We start from the raw sequence: 18,974 nt of genomic DNA on the forward strand, positions 1-18,974 counted from the left end.
AGCTAAAATGTTTGCCCAATATCAAGAGTTCCGATTTTAGTAACGCTCGGAACTGTGCCTCACTAGGGGTCGCTGTAAACTTCTCTGCATCAAACTCCATGGTGACTATCCGTTACACCTGTTAACCTTCACACAATAAATTTCCAAAAAAACCACAAAATCACACACAGGAATAACGGGATAACAGATGGCCATTAAGAGTGCACTCTATATATATCTTATATAAAGTCAAGTAACTCACTGCTCTGCCAGCAAACGAGCAGACACTCCTCAATGTCTCTATGACTTTTCCCAAGGTGAATGGGGGTCGCTCCAGCGGTCGATGGAACGAAATCTGGTCGAAGCCCGAATCTCGCTCTCCGGTCGATATCCGAAGTGTGTACAGTGGGCAAGGGTGCTCTTCCCGCCAAACTGCACAACGGTGCCCTCCAGAGGCGCACCTTCACCGCTCCCTCAGCAAACAGCAACGTAATTGGAGACGAAGCGGTCGCACCCACTCATCCCCGACAGACGGTAGGATGTTGGGGGTGAAGATGACACGAAGCAAACGTTCACAGGTGTCCGAAGCACGGGGTTCAAAATGGCAGACGGCTCTGGCTTGAGCCGATGCGACGAGGCAAGGATTCGTCAGAATCTCAGTGCCCCAAATCTGTCTACGCAGATTTCTCCACTCCGGCGAATATTCTTATCGCCGGATGTCCCTTCCAGGAACTCAAAATCCCCTCGCGGCTGTCAGTAAACCTGGCTCGTTACAGAGCGCTGACGCCACGCGTCCTCTCCAACTTGGTTCTTGCTGCTTCTTCCTCTTTCTCTCATTGTCTTCTCCTTCGGTTTCCTGTTTCACTTACAGTTATCCTTTTTAACTTTTGATAACCGTTCGTGAATAATAAACCTTGTGAAACTAATAATAATACATAATATCAGAAACATGTCCAGTGGGTGAAAACCACCCCAGCGGAAGTGACGAATCCGTAATAGGCACACACAAACATGAGGTACACAGGAAGGCACACACAAACATGAGGTACACAGGAAGGCACACACAAACATGAGGTACACAGGAAGGCACACACAAGCATGAGGTACACAGGAAGGCACACACAAACATGATGTACACAGGAAGGCACACACAAACATGAGGTACACAGGAAGGCACACAAACATGATGTACACAGGAAGGCACACACAAATGAAAGGCACATAGTAAAGCACATGCAAACATAGGTTACAAGGTAAAGAAGTACTAACAAATGGTACATGGTAAAGCACATCAGCATAAATGTCACACGGTAAGGCATGCGTGCATAGAACACTACGATGAACCTTTGGCAATGTCAAAGACTTTCTGACTCTCTGGTTCGGCTTTCTCTTCATTGGCCATTACTTCCTGCTGTCCACCTCCATGCATCTCCTTTTCTGTGAGTTCCTCCATCTCAGAAGGGACAGAGCGAGGGAAGAACCAGAACGGTATTGCGACCAGAAGAGAGATAATACCAGTCACGAGGAATCCCAACCACCAAGCACCGACCCAACGAGTGTCCTTTGGTGTAATGGTCACCTCCTCTGGTGGGATGAGAAAGTGAATTATGGTGTGCAGTGGGAGGAGAATAAGCTAGAACCTTAGAATTGTACAAGTCACATGACTCTCATATCAACATTATCACATGATTTTCTAAACGAAAATATCCAATATTCACTCTTCTTCTTTGATATGCAGCACATGGCTGCGGGTAGCATCATTTGCTGAGGGGTGTGGATGTGCCGCAGATTTCTCAGGTACTGCAGTGTTAGCAATTCTTTATTTCTTGTAAAGCAGTTTAGTTATGTACTGTATATCTAATCTTACTATAATTCACCAAATGTCTGTCTGTCTGTCTGTCCGTTCAAAGGTACCGCAAAAACGGTTGAACCGATCGCAACGAAATTTTGGGTGGGTAATCCTGGGACCCCCTGGAGTATAGGCTATATTGTTTTTCCAAATTTTCCCCAATTTTTCCTATTTCCAATTTTCCAGTTTTTCCAAACATGATGGAATACTATTTACCGATATGAACAGTGATGCGGCTTTTATTGAAATTCTACAAATACTGTTTAGATTTTGATGATTTGCGTGTGATATGATTTAACGGATGTTTATATAAATCGCTTAAAATAAAATAAAAAAATTCTGATATTTTGCCTTTTCATTTGGGCCTCCCAATTGAAGCCCCGCCCATATGGCGGGCACCGTTGCTAGTGAATACAATTTGTCGTCTGTATGTTCGCATTTTTTTTGCAAAGACTGCTGTGATGGCAACCACCACATTTGGCACATAGACCAATGCCGACCCGGGATTGTCCCAAGTGTATTTTCATCCACCGCCTCAGCCTTTAAAGGCCATTTCCCCCTCTTTTTTTTTTATTAATATACAATCTGATTGGCTAACAGCTATCACATGACACAACGTAGGAGGAGGCCAGCATATCTAATTAGCCAAGCTGTGTCTTCCACCCATTGGCTGGGACAGCTGGCCTGACTCAACCCACAATTGTAACCTAACTAAATAATACGTTCCCATTTTCATGCTGCGACAAGCCGAAGCCATCTGCTACAGTAATTGTTGTACAGTATTCACATTCACCATGCCTTTCCAATGTTTTCTCTTCATTATAAAGCAAACATGAGCTCATATTTGTCTATACAGTATATGGTGGGTTTCACAACCCTTAAGAAGACCCTAGCATGTATTGGCCTCAGCCTTTTGGCATTCAGCACTCGAGTGAGATTCATGCTTATACATTGCGTGGGTTTTTTTTTAACGGTAGGTTCTTTTGCGTCAGGGCCTTTGTACTTCTGGAAGTTCCCTATTCCCCAACCTACCTGCTACTCTTGGGCTGGAGCAGAAGCCAGCATTATTACATTTTATGAAACGTGATGAATAACGCTTACCACCTGCAGATGAATAATACATTTGGCTTTGAACAGAGTTCCCTATTGAGACCTGGCCTCGGGAACAATAAATAGAGATATCAACAATGGCAGCAGAAATCTTACTTGTAAACAGAATTCTCAATTAAACTTTAAATAGTAAAGCCACAGATTTTCACCAGTTATGAATATTGAGTTGTGGTGCAATTTTGCAACAAAATGTGGCATCAATACTCACTAATTATTTTCGTTTGTCGGATGGGTATGCCAGCTAGTAGTTAATTTTTTTTACTACTATTTGTGCACTTTTTGTACAATACCTGGATCGTTGTCATCGTCTGTTATAAATTTTATGTATTGTGTAAAATTATTAAATGCGTGATTTAAAACATGAATGCATTTCATGGCTTGTTCCAACATTTAATATTAATTTATGGTGTTTAGATAATATTGAACATTCTTGCAAAATCTTTAATTTGCTGTGCTGGCCCCTACTGGCCAATTCAGGGTACACAAGTGGCAAAACAACTCCCACCTCATGCTGCTTTGTGACACTACATCAAAAAATGTATATAGCCCTGTGTCGGAACGTGGTTTGTTATAGGGGCAGTTACAAATACTGTCTTTCAGTTACTAAGCAAGTAGAGAGGTGCATCTTAAGTCTGTGCTAAGTTGTCCTATATTTAGATTGAGATGGTTTTTGCATTTGGCTTTCTGCACTTGCATCATGTTGAGGATGGGGATAGGAAGGAAGATGTCGCCCACTGTATTTTTTTAAAGTATTGTTGCCCAAAGGACAGTAAGGGTTGGGCACTACTGATCTAAATCAACCTCAAAATTATAACCCTCTTTGTATCTTCTGATTGCCATTTATCACATCTTAAAACCTTATCTATTATCTTCTCTTCATTTTCTTCTTTAACCCATTTGAAACTATTATCTGGAAGAGCTTGAGACATTTGCCAAGCATAAAAATTATTACCATCAATATACATTAAATAAATTGGAATCCTTATTTTTATAATCATTGGGCAAATACTCATTGTTACTTTTGCATTGTGTTTTGTACAAACTTGAGATATTTCCTCCTCTTTTAGATTTTTCTAACATTTAGAGCGTGTCAAGTTCCGGAGGATCACTAATCAGTATGATCTTCAGAAGGTTATAAGTGAGCAAGAACAGACCAGACAAAACATTTTTTTATTATTGTTGTTAAGAGTAATTACTGCTTTTTTGTCTTCTATTGATTTTGGGAGTTCAGTACAAGGAGAAGCTGTCACAGGGTTTAGACTTAATAATATGATAGTCCATAAAAATAAGATTCTTAATATTGAAACTGCTTCCCTCTGTTTGATCTTCCACTATGTGTTCAAATTTATCTCATTCTTGATAACTTGATCATCTAGAAAATCTTCAGAAGATATCGTATAGGATTTTGTATCGTGTACGAACATATGTTTTTGTCAATTTCAATATCTTCCATTGAGTTCTTTGGAATAATAATAACTTTAGTTCCGTAAACTGGGGCTACTTTGAACATTTTTTTTCTTTCCCGTAGAACCCTGGCTAATGTAATAAATATATCTCACTCCTTTCATTACTCAAATAGGGGGACTGAATGAAGCTAATGATAGCATGCATCAAAACTGCTTAGCTGTGCATATAAATATATATATTAAAGAAATTAGGTGTTCACAGTAACCCCGCGAATGGGGCTACTTTGAATCTGTGTGAATTTGCTATACATAGTCAAAGGAACCCCTCTGTTGGGGTGTCATTGAACGCTATAACTGTTTAAAAAAATAAAATGAATCAAAAACAACATTTCAGAAAACTTTAAAAAAATAATACCGGTACTGGATATCAATTTTGGATTGTGAAAAATTTGAAAATCGGCATAATGAGGAATATGACACCATTTTATCATAAAACGTCCATTAACAATTATATTACTTGTATTGCGCTTTACCAAGGCAATACAATCACAAGAAACATGTGAAATTACAGTAATACGGTTCCAATAGTGAAGAACAAATCGACGGAATGGACGGTGCAAAATAACCCTTTGTATAGAGGTCATATCACATTGGGGTATGTGTCCCCACCCTCCCCTCCTACTGCATTTTAAAGTTTTGCAGTTCCTTCGCATTGAATGTAAGTCCACCCCTTCTTTCCTCTTTTGGGGGACTCAGCAGTCTAACCAACTGGTTTACAGTAACATTACCCTCATCAGGTACGGATGGCCAAACAAATTTATTGTCAACTTTCTTCGATGACCTCATGAACTTCATAGTGCATTCATCTTCATCGACTATCACTAATTTGGCCACATAAAATTTTACAGAAGTTTTCACTTGGAATTTTACAACATAATAGTTGCCAATGGATGGTACTATGTCATCTGGCAGGACTTCCTCTTCAGACTCGATGCTATCACTTATCTGATCCTCGCTTTCTTCTACTTCGCTTGATTCTGTCTCTGCGTCATCAATGCTGCCATCATCACTCTGTGACCCATGACTGATTATGTCATCGATGGCATTGCTGGTTGGTTCCTGCAAGTCCTCTGCACTTATGCTTTTCCCCGGCTCTACAGATATTTTCTTCCTTCTCTTTTTGGGGGGATCTTGCTGGTCTCCAACCCCACGCATATTCTTCAGAATCCCGACGACTACTTCTGACACCGTTGTAGGTATGGCAGCATCATTTTCGTCACTGTCTGGTAGCCGCTTAATAACCCCGTGTCCTAGAGTGGGGTGACGCTTCATGAAATCATTTTCCCAATCAAATGATGGAAAATTATTGTGGAACTGCGCCACCATTCTCCCTTGTTTTTCCAGATAGGAATGTGCCAACATCCGGAGGTCTTTTAAATCAAATGGAAATCCCCAATCAGTGACAATCTTCAAATGATCGGCAAAAGCCTGCTCCACTTCAATAGTGAATACTGTAGGATGTCCGGGTTTTTTGGTATGTTTTCCCTTGAGTTTATTGTGCAGTGTTCCCGCTGGAATGTTGAATGATTTGTGTGCCTCTCTTTGGCTCATTGTGCCTTGCTCCACTGCACGGACTGCCATATGTAGTTGCTCAGTTGTGTAGTTGCGGTACTGCCTGGAACCTTCAACCCGTTTGTACGTTCGGACCATGTTTTACCAGATCGGATACCTGAAAATGAACACGTGTAGGGTGAGGTATAGAATACAGACTTTAATATAATACTTGTGCTTACAGACATCCAAAGAACAGCTTTACATTTGTCAATCAATGTATTATTTCCTTGGTGTTACACGATTTTCTATTACCGGGGTTACTTTGAACACGTTCAAAATAACCCCGATTGTGACGAAAACATGCATGGGTAATGGTCAATTGACTCCTGTGATCCTATACCCAAACCATATTGACTAAGATTTGGTGCCCCAATAGAGTAATTATTACTTAATATTATGTTAGTATTTTAGGAAAAAATGAGTTCTACTTACAAGTCAGGAGGTGAAAGTTTAAGACAGTTTGCTGCATACCATGTGCTCAGCATGAGGTGTCGGCCATTTTGAATCAGGCTTGGTCAATATCATTAATGTCCATATTTTTAATAATAAACAAACACAAAATCAATTAAACTAAATAATATCTTGTTTTATTTAAAACTTTTTTATTATTAACTAAGTATATCATAAATCATTTTCTTACGTGTGTGTTCAAAGTAGCCCTGTGATTCAAAGTAGCCCCAGTTTACGGTTCCTAAATATGATTTAATAGTTTTATGTTCTCTTAATCCATGCTTAATTCTTCTTTCAATAAAAGGATTAGTCTCTAACTATTCCTTCAGCAATTGTTGTTTTTTTTTTTGTTTGTTTGTTTGTTTTGTATCTGTAAAGTCATGTTATAATATTTCCACTGTAAGCGTGTCATTGTGATTCAATTTAAAATCCTACCTTATCACGAAGATTACTTTAGGTGATCTCATCTCGATTCTGGAAGAGATGAACTTATAAAATATGTCGTCGTGATGTCCGGATGTCTGTCTGTCCGTCCGTTAATTTTTTGCTATTTTTGTTACTCCTCCCTTATCACCAGCTGATTGTTCTGAAACGTGACACATGAATACAAGACAGTAGCCCACAGAATCACCCAGGCCTCGATTTTTGAACTTTGGATCATGGGGGATCAGGGAGCTCCCAGGGGGAGATTCCCCCAGATCAGCAGAGGACTGAACTTCAACCTCAGGAAATGACTGTCAGCCCACTCAGAGTTGTTTTTTCATTTTATTTATTTACTTTTTGTTTGTGTTTGTTGTCATTATATTATTTTACATCTTTGATGCAAATATCACAATGTATAAAGTTATTTGAAGATAATTGTTCATCTCCAGCATTTATTTTAAGTTTGAATGATTATAATGAGTGGTGTTAAAAGTAGTACTTATTTATAAATATCAGTCTGCAATCTTTGATGAAAATAATATTTCTTCTCCAAAGCTTATGTTATATTTGTGGGTGATTAAGTATTTCTAAAAGTAATGTTTACATATATAATTATTGCATGTTTTATCGTTATTTAACAAGTTTGGTAAAGCTTCCCCTGTGAGTCCTGGAGATCGGCAGTTTGAACCTCGGCCAAGTCTTACCAAAGACTAAATATTGTCCGTGCTACTTTCTTGCTTCATGTTCAGCATTTAAAGGATAGAGCATGGAAAAACAAAACCCATAGGTTGACATCCATAGGGAGGAGGAAATTCCTTCTTGATTGCCACGCTGAGTATGGAGAGAAAAGTGGTCATAAAGATGATGTAGCTGGTACCCAGACTGCTCTGGGAAGAGACGTCAGCCTCAGCGTCTGTGGTTGTGTGAAAGTCAAGTGTGGTGTTGTCTCATGGATCTGTCAGCATATGCCTCATGTCTTGTCGCATACAGTCATGTGAAAAAGTAAGTACACCCCATGTAAAATTTAGTCCTTTTCAACATATTTCAACATACAGCTATTTGATCTTCATTTCAACAATTTTTTTTTTTTTTTTTGGATACTGAATCGAGGCTCGTGGAAGAGCTAACATTTATTTCACAAACAAATCAACCAGACAAACAAAATATACAAAAAGAGGGAGCGGAAGACAAGATGGGGAGAGAAGGGGAAGCACACAACCACAACATTTGAGAGCAGGGAGAAGTGTGGGAGGGAGAGGGCTTGGGGGGAGGAGGCGTGGGAAGGGGGAGGGGGGGAGAGGTATAAAACACAAGGGGACCGAAATTAGCGGGGGTAGAAAAGATCAAGGTTTTGGATGGGGGAGGATAAGAGATGGTGGTGAACAGCTGTTTTAAAGACCTGGAGGGTGGAGTGGGATTGAAGAGAGTGAGGGAGTTTGTTCCAGAGGTGGGAGAAAAGAGGAATGAAGGAGTGAAGGTGAGCAGAAAGTCTTGATTTTGGCAGTTTAACCATAAGAGGGTTGCAGGCAGATCTTGTGCGACCTGTAGGAATATTTGGGGGACAGAGCCCAGGGAGAGCTGGGGGGGGGGGGGCAAGGCCAAAGAGGAGTCGGTAGAAGACGGAAAGACCACCAACCTGCCTGCGGTGAGTGAGTGAAAGGCCCTTGGAGTTAGCTTCATCGCGGGAGATTCCAATGATTCTGAACGCTTTGGTTTCAACAGCGTGAAGACGAGCTAGGTGTGAGGCAGGAGCACCAGACCAGAGGGGAGAGCAGTATTCCATAGAGCTGCGGATGAAAGCCTTGTATGTGGTGAGGAGCTCAGGTGTGCCAAGGAAGGACTTCGCACGACGGAGGATGCCCTGTCGGCGACTGGCTTTGGAGGCCAGATTTGAAATGTGGTTTTCCCAGGAAAGATCATGGCAAATAGTGAGACCCAAAAGCTTGAGTGACAGAACTTCTTGGAGAGGATTATTCAGAAAGTGGATGGGAGGGTTGTCCAGTCGGTCTTTTCGGAGAGACATCGTAAGAGTGTGAGATTTATCAGGATTGAAAGACATTGAGAGATAAGATATTGAGAGATAAAGGTGATATAATATAACAAATATCATGAAACATTTACATTTTGTAGTCCATTGTATAATTTAAATAAACATAAATGCAAATTTCGCATGTGGAAAAAGTAAGTACACCCCTACATTTATCTCTACTTCAAATACCTAAAATTAGAATTGGGTGCACCAGCTCAGGTAGAAATGATTAGAACATCATTGGAGAGGATCTTGAAGGAACCTGTCTTATTCAAACCTCAGACATTTAGTTTGGTTTGCTCTTTGTTGTTGAAGTGTGCGGCGTCACCATGCCTAGATCAAAAGAGCTCTCCGATGCCTTCAGAAAGAAGGTTATAGATGCCTATGAGTCTGGGAAGGGATTTTAAAAGATCTCCAAACAATTTGAAATCAATCATTCGACTGTCCGGAAGATCATCTACAAGTGGAGAAGATTCCAAACAACTGCCAACTTGTTCAGTCCAGGCCGCCCCAGCAAGTTCAGCCCGAGAGCAGACCGCAAGATGCTGAAAGAAGTCTCTAAGAACCCCAGAATGGCATCACGGGACCTAGAGGTAGCTCTTGCCACTGTTGATGTCAAAGTGCACGAGTCTACCATAAGAAAGAGGCTGCACAAATTTGATCTACATGGGAGGTGTGCCAGGAGGAAACCTTTGCTGTCCAGAAAGAACATCAGGGCAAGACTAAAGTTTGCCAATGAACACCTAGGCAAAGACCAGCACTTCTGGAACAATGTGCTCTGGACAGATGAGTCAACGCTAGAGCTATTTGGCCACAGTACCAGAAGACATGTTTGGCGAAAACCAAAGACAGCTTTTGACCATAAGAACCTGATACCAACTGTAAAGCATGGTGGTGGAAATATTATGGTTTGGGGCAGCTTTGCTGCATCAGGGCCTGGGCAGCTCACCATCATAGAATCCACTATGAATTCTTCATTGTACCAGAGGGTGCTTGAGGATAATGTGAGGCCATTTGTCGGAAAGTTGAAGCTCAACCGAAGGTGGACCTTGCAACATGACAATGACCTGAAACATACCAGTAAATCCACCAAGGAATGGCTGAAAAGAAGGAAATGGAGGGTTCTGGAATGGTCAAGTCAAAGCCTGGATCTAAATCCCATCGAGATGTCGTGGGGGGATTTGAAACGAGCTGTGCATGCAATTGTGCATGCTGTGCAAAAAAAAATTGTTGAATAAATTATTGCAAAGTGAATTTTTCATTGTTTTTTGTTCAATTAGATCACCTTTATCTATAGATACTGTTTAAATGAAGATCAAATATTGATATGTCCACATATGTTAAAAAGATTTAAAAAACATGTCATGGGGTGTACTTACTTTTTCCACATGCGAAATTTGCATTTATGTTTATTTAAATTATACAATGGACTACAAAATGTAAATGTTTCATGATATTTGTTATATTATATCACCTTTATCTATCAATATTGTTGAAATGAAGATCAAATAGCTGTATGTTGAAATATGTTGAAAAAGTCAAAACTTTACATGGGGTGTACTTACTTTTTCACATGACTGTATGTCTAATTACATGTCGTTTTAAAGAGAATTATGAACTTAGTTCACATTTCTCTACCCTTTACTCAACCAACATTACAAATACCAAACCATTCCATGGAAAGCAACAATTATCATGCATACACTAAATTGTAAGTCCCCAACAATAATATTTACACCATCAACCATTCCATTCAATCAAAGAAAGAGATCACAATAAAATACAAAAATTATCATTTTTGTAACAATATGAACACATGCAGGCAGACGGACACACACACCCGCACACACACACACACACACACACACACACACACACACACACACACACACACACACACACACACACACACACACAGTACCTACCCATGGGTACAAATCCAATGTCCACAAAGAGTTTTGTTGTGAAGGACCCCATGAGGAAACCAAAAATGGGTCCAATTAAGGCAACAGAGAATAGGCAACCTGAGCAGAAATGGGCAAAGCGTTTCGAGGTTTAGAAAAATAAATATTGTTATATACAGTAGTTAGAAATGCAACAACATGAACATCACTTGAAGAGGGAATTGGTGCCCATTGGTTGAAGCAAAACCGTTTCCTTACAAGGAATTGCAACACAAGAGGAGGCCATTAGGCCCGTCAAGCCTGCACAATGGTTGCCAACTTATTGTTGTTTGGATTTGAAGATATAGGAGGAAGGGGTGTAGGAGGAGTTGGGCTACATGAGAAGGGGGATGAAATCGGCAGCAAAAGTTTTTCGATTAATGCATGAAAAAGGAGAATGGCACTCAGTAGGGCGCAAACCTCCGCCAGGCTGAACAGTTCATGTGTTGTACCTCACTGATAAGCCGGATGTATTGACCTGAACCAAAATTTAATTGGCTTGTTCTCGTCACCGAACCAACTCATCCACCTTGCTGTTTTGTAATAATCCATCCACAACTTTTTCAGATATCATGCTATATATCGTTTTGGCCCTATATTTCAATAGTAAAGAATCACTTGATTCTTGAAAATTTTAAACTTGAAAATTGACTTATTATGTTTCACGCTTTTAAAAAACCCCAAAAACTCTCGTATCCGGATTCGGATCTTCAACAAAATCGAATCAATTCTTCAATGTAACACTCCCAACCTGTCCACCAGGTTTCGTCAGAATCCGTCCATAACATTTGGAGATATCCTGCACACAAACAAACAAACAAACAAACAAGACGTCATGCAGAGCACTATACTTGGATTTAAAACAAATTTGACCTTAAAAATAATTTTTAGTGGAATTTAGTGATCTGATACTCAAATCCTCTTCAAATTCCAAGTCAATCGGATGAAAATTGTGGATTTTATAAATAATACCTAAGTTGTTGACCTTTGGCCTATGATGACCTAAAAAATAATTGTAGTTGAATTCAACGACCAAATATGCAAATCCTCTTCAAACTTCAAGTCAGTCGGCTGAAAATTGACAATTTTAGAAATTCGGCCTATGTTGACCTTTGGCCTATGTTGACCTAAAAAATAATTGTTGAATTCAACGACCAAATATGCAAATCCTGTTCAAACTTCAAGTCAGTCGGCTGAAAATTGACAATTTTAGAAATTCGGCCTATGTTGACCTTTGGCCTATGTTGACCTAAAAAATAATTGTAGTTGAATTCAACGACCAAATATGCAAATCCTGTTCAAACTTCAAGTCAGTCGGCTGAAAATTGACAATTTTAGAAATTCGGCCTATGTTGACCTTTGACCTATGTTGACCTAAAAAATAATTGTAGTTGAATTCAACGACCAAATATGCAAATCCTCTTCAAACTTCAAGTCAGTCGGCTGAAAATTGACAATTTTAGAAATTCGGCCTATGTTGACTTTTTAGCCGATGTTGACCTCAAAAATAATTGGTGGTTGAATTCAGTGACCTGATATGCAAATCCTCTTAGAATTTCAAGTCAATCAGATGAAAATTAATGATTTGAGAAATTTGGCCTATGTTGACCTTTTGGCCGATGTTGACCTCAAATAATACTTGGTGGTTGAATTCAATGACCTGATATGCAAATCCTCTTCAAATTTCAAGTCAATTAGATGAAAATTGTGGATTTTCTAAATTTGACAAAGTTGTGCATCTTTTGGCCTCAAAAACAATAGGTTTCTTCCTTTTGACAAACTCTACCGTTTGGTGAAGTTTGGTGAAAATGAGTTTGAAATTGTGACCTGTAGGCGATTGACGTATGAGCAGACAGAATAGCACGCGTGACCAACCAATATAATCTTCGATTTTCGTAAGTAACAAACCGACAAAACAGACAGGAACATTGCCTCCATCAGTGTAAGTTGATTCAACTGTGTGAATCGTCGACATCATTTGTTTTCTCCATGATGGCCTCATATAATGAAAGTTACAGGAAGATTCCAGATGTGCTTAACGTTTTGCATTGCATTGGGGCCTACTGATGGCAGAAATCAGCAAAAAAACATGATTTTCCGGGCAGAAATGAGCAAAACTCACCCAGGTACAATCCACTGTTCTCAGGTCGTGCAAAGTCATCCACGTAGGAGATACCCAATGGACCAATCGGGGTCTCACCGATGCCCCGCAGCATGTTTCCCAACAAAACGAGTATCCACATCTTGGAACGAATCTTGTGCTGACAGCTCTCTGTGTCTATACACCACAAGTGAAATTGTTCGTCATAATGTGGAGAACACCGATCTCGACAATATTAGAGCTTCGCTTTTTAGCCTCACCTGTTACCGAAGGGATGTGCGTGTGTGTAGAATGTAGATCATAGCACCCTCAAGTGGCCTACTTTAAAATAGCAGATCTTGTAACTATTTTTTACATAAAATGAAGAACTAGTCTTACAGGTGAAGGCTAGTGTCTATCTAAATCAGCGGACATGTCGAACAACAGGACATTGATTGTGGTAGTATTTGTCGACTTTACAAAAGCATTCGACACTGGAGACGGAACACTGGAAGATTCTCAAGATCTATGGCTGTCCAGATTATTTCATAAAAAATCATCAAACAGTTCCATGATGTGATGACTGTCGGAGTCTCTGTGGAGGGCAATGCCACTGACTCGTTTGACACATGCCATGGAGTGATGCAGGCCTGTTTACCTTGTTACTAACTGGGATCCTCACCACCAGGTCACAGAATCTCGGGGAGAAAAAGCTATGTTTCAAAGACAATGTGAAAAGGCACCTGAAGAAAGCAAATCTTAACATATAGAACTGGGAATAACTTGCCAGAGACAGAAATCAGTAGAGAACTGTTGTCGAGGACTCATCTGAGTTGGTTAAGCGACAGAGGATGGATACCAGCGCCATCATCTCCAGTGGCCCAATGTCAGCAACGGTAACCAACTTGTTTTGCCTTCATTGCAGCAGAGGCTTTGCATCCAGTGCTGTCTCACCTCCCATCATCACCCAAGCAAGTGCTAACCCACATGCCCCCATGGGTATCATCATCCGCACCAGACAGCCGGAGGAAGGAAGGAAGTTCAAAGAATAGTCGTGCAAATCAACTTCCTATTACTATGAATTCAACTATTGGAATTTTTTGAAAGGAGCACCGAGCCAAATTTACAAATGAATCTTTGAATTAAATATAACACTTTCAATAGTTATAAAAAAAGTAGTTAACTATGCATTCGCCTTTTTAGTGCAAAGCTTCTTCCTATACTTTTGCTCCTGCCGCTACCATCATTGCCATTACATGAACTACAAAGAGTGCTTCCCACGTAATGAACGTGAAGGAACTATAGACCACCATGTAAATTAGAAGCGTTGATGCTAAAACAGAAACCGTCATGCTTTGGTTGGACACACAATGTGTGCAGAAAACGAAAATCTGGAGAAGTCAACCATTCTGGGTTTGGTTGAGGGAATAAGAGGTGGAGGCACACCTTGTGTGGGTTGGACGGATGGGTAAAGGCTGCACCAAAGCTGTCAGAACTTCGGAAAGCAGCACAGGATAGGGACGTTTGGGGAAATCTGATCATGAATGTCACCAGATAATAATTATGGTTCTAATACTTTTTTACTTTGGGTAGGTGTGCGGACGAGAAAGTCTCGGCCTATAATTAAATATTTAATTTCACTGCCCATGTGCAAATACATCCAATTTTCTCCAAATATCCCTCAGGTGAGTATTAAACAATGCTAGCGACCGTTAGGAATGGAGTTACGAGTCAGATAAACGTCACAATTAAGGGTGTTAGGGGCAATATCACACATCACACTTGAAGCCATGGCCAGAAATCGCATATGTGGCCCCAAGATACAAGTCATATTCAATCCTTATACAGTTCACATATAATATGATGGCTAGAAAAATCTGACAACCAATGGGATACATAATTCATGGGTAAAGACTCAATTAAACACCTTTATTAGCTAAAGATCATTGCAGCCTACCTAGAGGCCTAGCACGTCGAGATGCCTGAGATCCTTTCGTTTGTGGTGGATATGATAAACATAGACCTCTTCAAGGACATCGGGTTTCATCCAAATTTCTTTGAGTTTAATGTTAAACAGTAGCGACTGGTTAAAAAGGTAATCATACGTTGGGCAGAATGGACTGAATATAGCTTGTGGTTACAAGATTTTTTTACTTTCTGTTTGTGTCCCACGAAACACCACGATAAGCTATTTATACACCTTAAAATGGAGTTCATCCAAGGCAGAAACCACCCTTGGCGAGCAAATGAAGTCGCAACAACCTTTGCTGTGTGACCGCTAGTCCCCCTGGCAAGTTTGGTTGACATTGGATAAGTAATGACCGAATGTATCACGGACAGACAGACAGGAAAGTGTGTATTTTAGTACAGTCCTGGCCAAAAATATTGGCACCCTTGCACCTTTTTCAAATAACTCCCAATTTTCTCTAAAAATGCCGGTGTGTGCCCCGGTTTAGAATAGGTACACCGTACCCCTGCGTGTCGTAAGAGGCGACTAAAGGGTTGGTGTCAGGAAGGGCATCCGGCCATAAAAACATTGCCTCAAAAAGGGAACCATGATGATTGTCATGGGGCCCACAAGGCTAACCCGCGCTCTAACGGGGAAAATGGCCTTAAAAAGGGAATTTTTTTTTCTCTAAAATAAGTTGAAATTGACACAAGTATTTGGTCTCCACAATTCTTTATTTGACCGTTAATATTACAGAACCTTTGTTTTTGATTCAGAACTTAATATATCCTTTTAAATGAGGGAAAAAAAATGGCATTGACAAAATTATTGGCACCCGAGACTTTATATTTTGTATCACAGACTTTGGACAAAATAACTGCAGTCAAGCACTTCCTCCAGCCAGGAATGAACTTCCGACATCTCTCTACTGGCAGTTTGTCCCACTCTTCTTGTGCAAACTGCTCCAGTTCTCCCAGATTTGAAGGGTGCCTTCTCCCAACTGCTGTTTTCAGATCTCACCACAGGTGTTCAATGGGATTTAGATCTGTACTCATTGCTGGACACTTCAGAACAGTCCAGCGTTTTGTCTTGAACCATTCCTGAGTGCTTTTTGAAGTGTGTTTGGGGTCATTGTCCTGCTGCAAGACCCATGACCTTTGAGGGAGACCCAGCTTTCTGACACTGGGTTGAACATTGTGCTCCAAAATGCCTTGGTTATCTCCTGATTTCATGATGCCATGCACACATTCAAGGCACCCAGTACCAGAGGCAGCACAGCAACCCCAAAACATCACTGAACCTCTTCCATGTTTAAATGTAGGGAAGGTGTTCTTTTCTTTGAAGGTTTCATTTTGTTTTCTGTAAACATAGAGATGATGTGCTTCACCAAAAAGCTCTAATTTTGTCTCATCTGTCCACAGGACATTCTCCCAAAAGGATTTTGGCTTGTTCAGGTGTGTTTTGGAAAACTCCAGTTGGGCTTTCTTATGTCTCTCTCTCAGCAGTGGGGTCCTCCTGGGCCTCCTACCATAGAACCCCCTTTCATTGATTTGGCGACAGATGGTGTGAGTTGAAACTGTCATACCTTGTGTCTGAAGGTGAGCTTGAATCTGTTTGGCAGTTGATAGAAGTGCTTTCTCCACCATTCGAACAATCCATCGCTGCAATCTTCGATCAAGTTTTCTCTTGTGATCACGTCCAGGAAGGTTAGCTACAGTGTTATGGGCCTTAAACTTCCTGATAACATTGCGGACGGTGGACACAGGAACATCAAGGTCTCTGGAGATGGACCTGTAGCCTTGAGATTGTCCATGCTTGGCTAAAATCTTGTCTGACCTCAGATAATTCTCCGGTTTTCTTTCTTTTCTCCATGCTCATTGCGGTACACACAGTGACACAAAACAGCAGAATGACTCCTTTTCTCTATTCAAACTGGTTGAATGAGTGATTTTTATATGACAGGCACCTGCAACTCACCACAGGTGGGTTCACTTCCAAAGTAAAGGAGAATCACCTGCTTTAAATTTAATTATTTCTAACAACTTCTCAAAGGTGCCAATAACATTGTCCGGGCCATTTTAGGATTTATGTGTGGAATAAGCTAAGATTTAGTAATTTTTCAGCTTTTTTTGTTTTGTTCCACTGCAAACCAAAGAAATACATGTGTGGATACCAAAAGATTTTTTAATTTCAACAATTTTCTGGAAGAAATGGTGCACTATTTGAAAAAAGTGCAAGGGTGTCAATATGTTTGGCCACGACTATGATCTTTAATTAGCCAGCTGCGTTTCACAGACAATCCAATAAAGATGTGGGAGTTGTCCTGACACTTGTTCGACTTCCTGATCCACCTTCAGGTGGATCCAGGTCTAAATCACTATACTGCATCACCTTCAGCTGGATGTCAATCCACAATCTCTTTACAACGCTAATCCAGAGTACCTTGATGCTAATCCAGTGTACCTCCCAATATGCCACCACTGCACCTATAGTGTGAGAAAACTCCATGGAAACTGCTATAAACCAATATGAAGAATGCCATGTAGTTCATTGGAATAAACACAATTCCAAATCGTGCAGGAAGCTCATGGTTAGCGAAATGTATCCTGAAAAGTAATTAGTGAATTTCCAATTTTCTTGTGATCGCGATAAATCTCGAGGAAAATTGATCGCAAACTTTTTGCACATTGGTCAAATATAGTCAAACTGCGGCCTGGTTGCCCTTTAATGTCTATCAGTACCCACCATGGGGTACCAGGGTAATCCGCGTATCGAGTAATCCCTTCAATGTACTCCTGACACCAGTGAAAGGAAAATAACTGTCTGTGGGTGAGGGGGGGCTTTCTGAGTCAGTGGAGGAAGTCAGACCTTATGGACGAGGACCAACCCCTCTCTCCCCTCTGGTCTGGTGCTCCTGCCTCACACCTAGCTCGTCTTCACGCTGTTGAAACCAAAGCGTTCAGAATCATTGGAATCTCCCGCGATGAAGCTAACTCCAAGGGCCTCTCACTCATTCACCGCAGGCAGGTTGGTGGTCTTTCCGTCTACTACCGACTCCTCTCTGGCCTTGCTCCCCCAGCTGTCTCTAGGCTCTGTCCCCCAAATATTCCTACAGGTCGCACAAGATCTGCCTGCAACCCTTTTATGGTTAAACTGCCAAAATCAAGACTCTCTGCTCACCTTCACTCCTTTATTCCTCTTTTCTCCCGCCTCTGGAACGAACTCCCTCACTCTCTTCAATCCCACTCCTCCCTCCAGGTCTTTAAAACAGCTGTTCACCACCATCTATCTTCCCCCATCCAAAACCTTGATCTTTTCTACCCCCGCTAATTTCACCCCAAATCCACTTTTTTGAAATACCAACTTCTTTCCTGGAAGTCCTTGGTGTCCTTGTGTTTTATACTTCTCCCCCCCTCCCCCCCCCCCCCCCCCCCCCACCTTCCCACGCCTCCTCCCCCCAAGCCCTCTCCCTCCCACACATCTCCCGATGTCCCTGCTCTCAAATGTTGTGTTTGTGTGCTTCCCCTTCTCTCCCCATCTTGCCTTCCGCTCCCTCTTTTTATATATTTTGTTTGTCTGTTTGATTTGTTTGTGTGATCAATGTTAGCTCTTTCACGAGCCTCGATTCTATATACAAAAAAATAAAAAAAATAGTCGCTCTGGAGCCCTCACAACCCAGTTCTTCGAGGAAGGAATCTTAATGTAAATCTAGGTTTAGAGTTCCAATAAACGTTTTCGCTGTAAAAAGTAACCCATTAACCCAAGAATAAAGCAAACAACAGATAAGGAAGCTACCTTATCAGGCCGGAGGGCAGTTTATGGGCTATGATGGTGAAGGTCATGTCTTCCCAAAAACTCTTTACCAACGGTCCTGGCACTGAGACTCTTTATTCTCTTTTTCTTTCCTGATATTGCTCTATATTTTTACATCTAGTTCGAATTAATGGCCATTTTGTACCATACTTTAACTCCCCAGGTTTGATTATATGTCCTGTCGGTCTGGGCCTTTGTTGTCCCTGTGCTCGTGGTGTTGTTCTCCTTACCGAGTATGTGCTCTGCGCTTGCATGTGGTGGATTTTCGGTTTCACAAATACTACTGCTCATATTGTCCACATTCACAGAAATTGACTCGAACGTGTACCT

The 18,974-nt window shown here is 41.0% G+C and overlaps 1 protein-coding gene across 4 annotated transcripts in view; it reads right to left on the reverse strand.

The window, feature by feature from the left end:
- LOC137432334 (solute carrier organic anion transporter family member 1C1-like) overlaps window positions 1–18,974 on the reverse strand; it is a 105,226-nt gene that overhangs the window by 36,683 nt on the left and 49,569 nt on the right. For all 4 annotated transcript variants that reach the window (XR_013624263.1, XR_013624262.1, XM_068124169.2 and 1 more), the window contains 4 exons: window positions 18,875–18,972; window positions 12,926–13,081; window positions 10,786–10,884; window positions 1,324–1,563 (listed from right to left, as the gene is read on the reverse strand). Coding sequence is in view for 2 of the 4 variants with exons in the window: in XM_068124169.2 (XP_067980270.2) it covers window positions 1,324–1,563; window positions 10,786–10,884; window positions 12,926–13,081; window positions 18,875–18,972 (593 nt within the window). In the remaining 2 variants the exon portion in view is untranslated. The remainder of the gene's footprint in view (window positions 1–1,323; window positions 1,564–10,785; window positions 10,885–12,925; window positions 13,082–18,874; window positions 18,973–18,974) is intronic.

The sequence above is a fragment of the Myxine glutinosa genome, chromosome 8 (genome assembly GCF_964187855.1).
Source record: "Myxine glutinosa chromosome 8, kmMyxGlut1.1, whole genome shotgun sequence".
In the NCBI taxonomy this organism is placed as follows: domain Eukaryota; kingdom Metazoa; phylum Chordata; class Myxini; order Myxiniformes; family Myxinidae; genus Myxine; species Myxine glutinosa.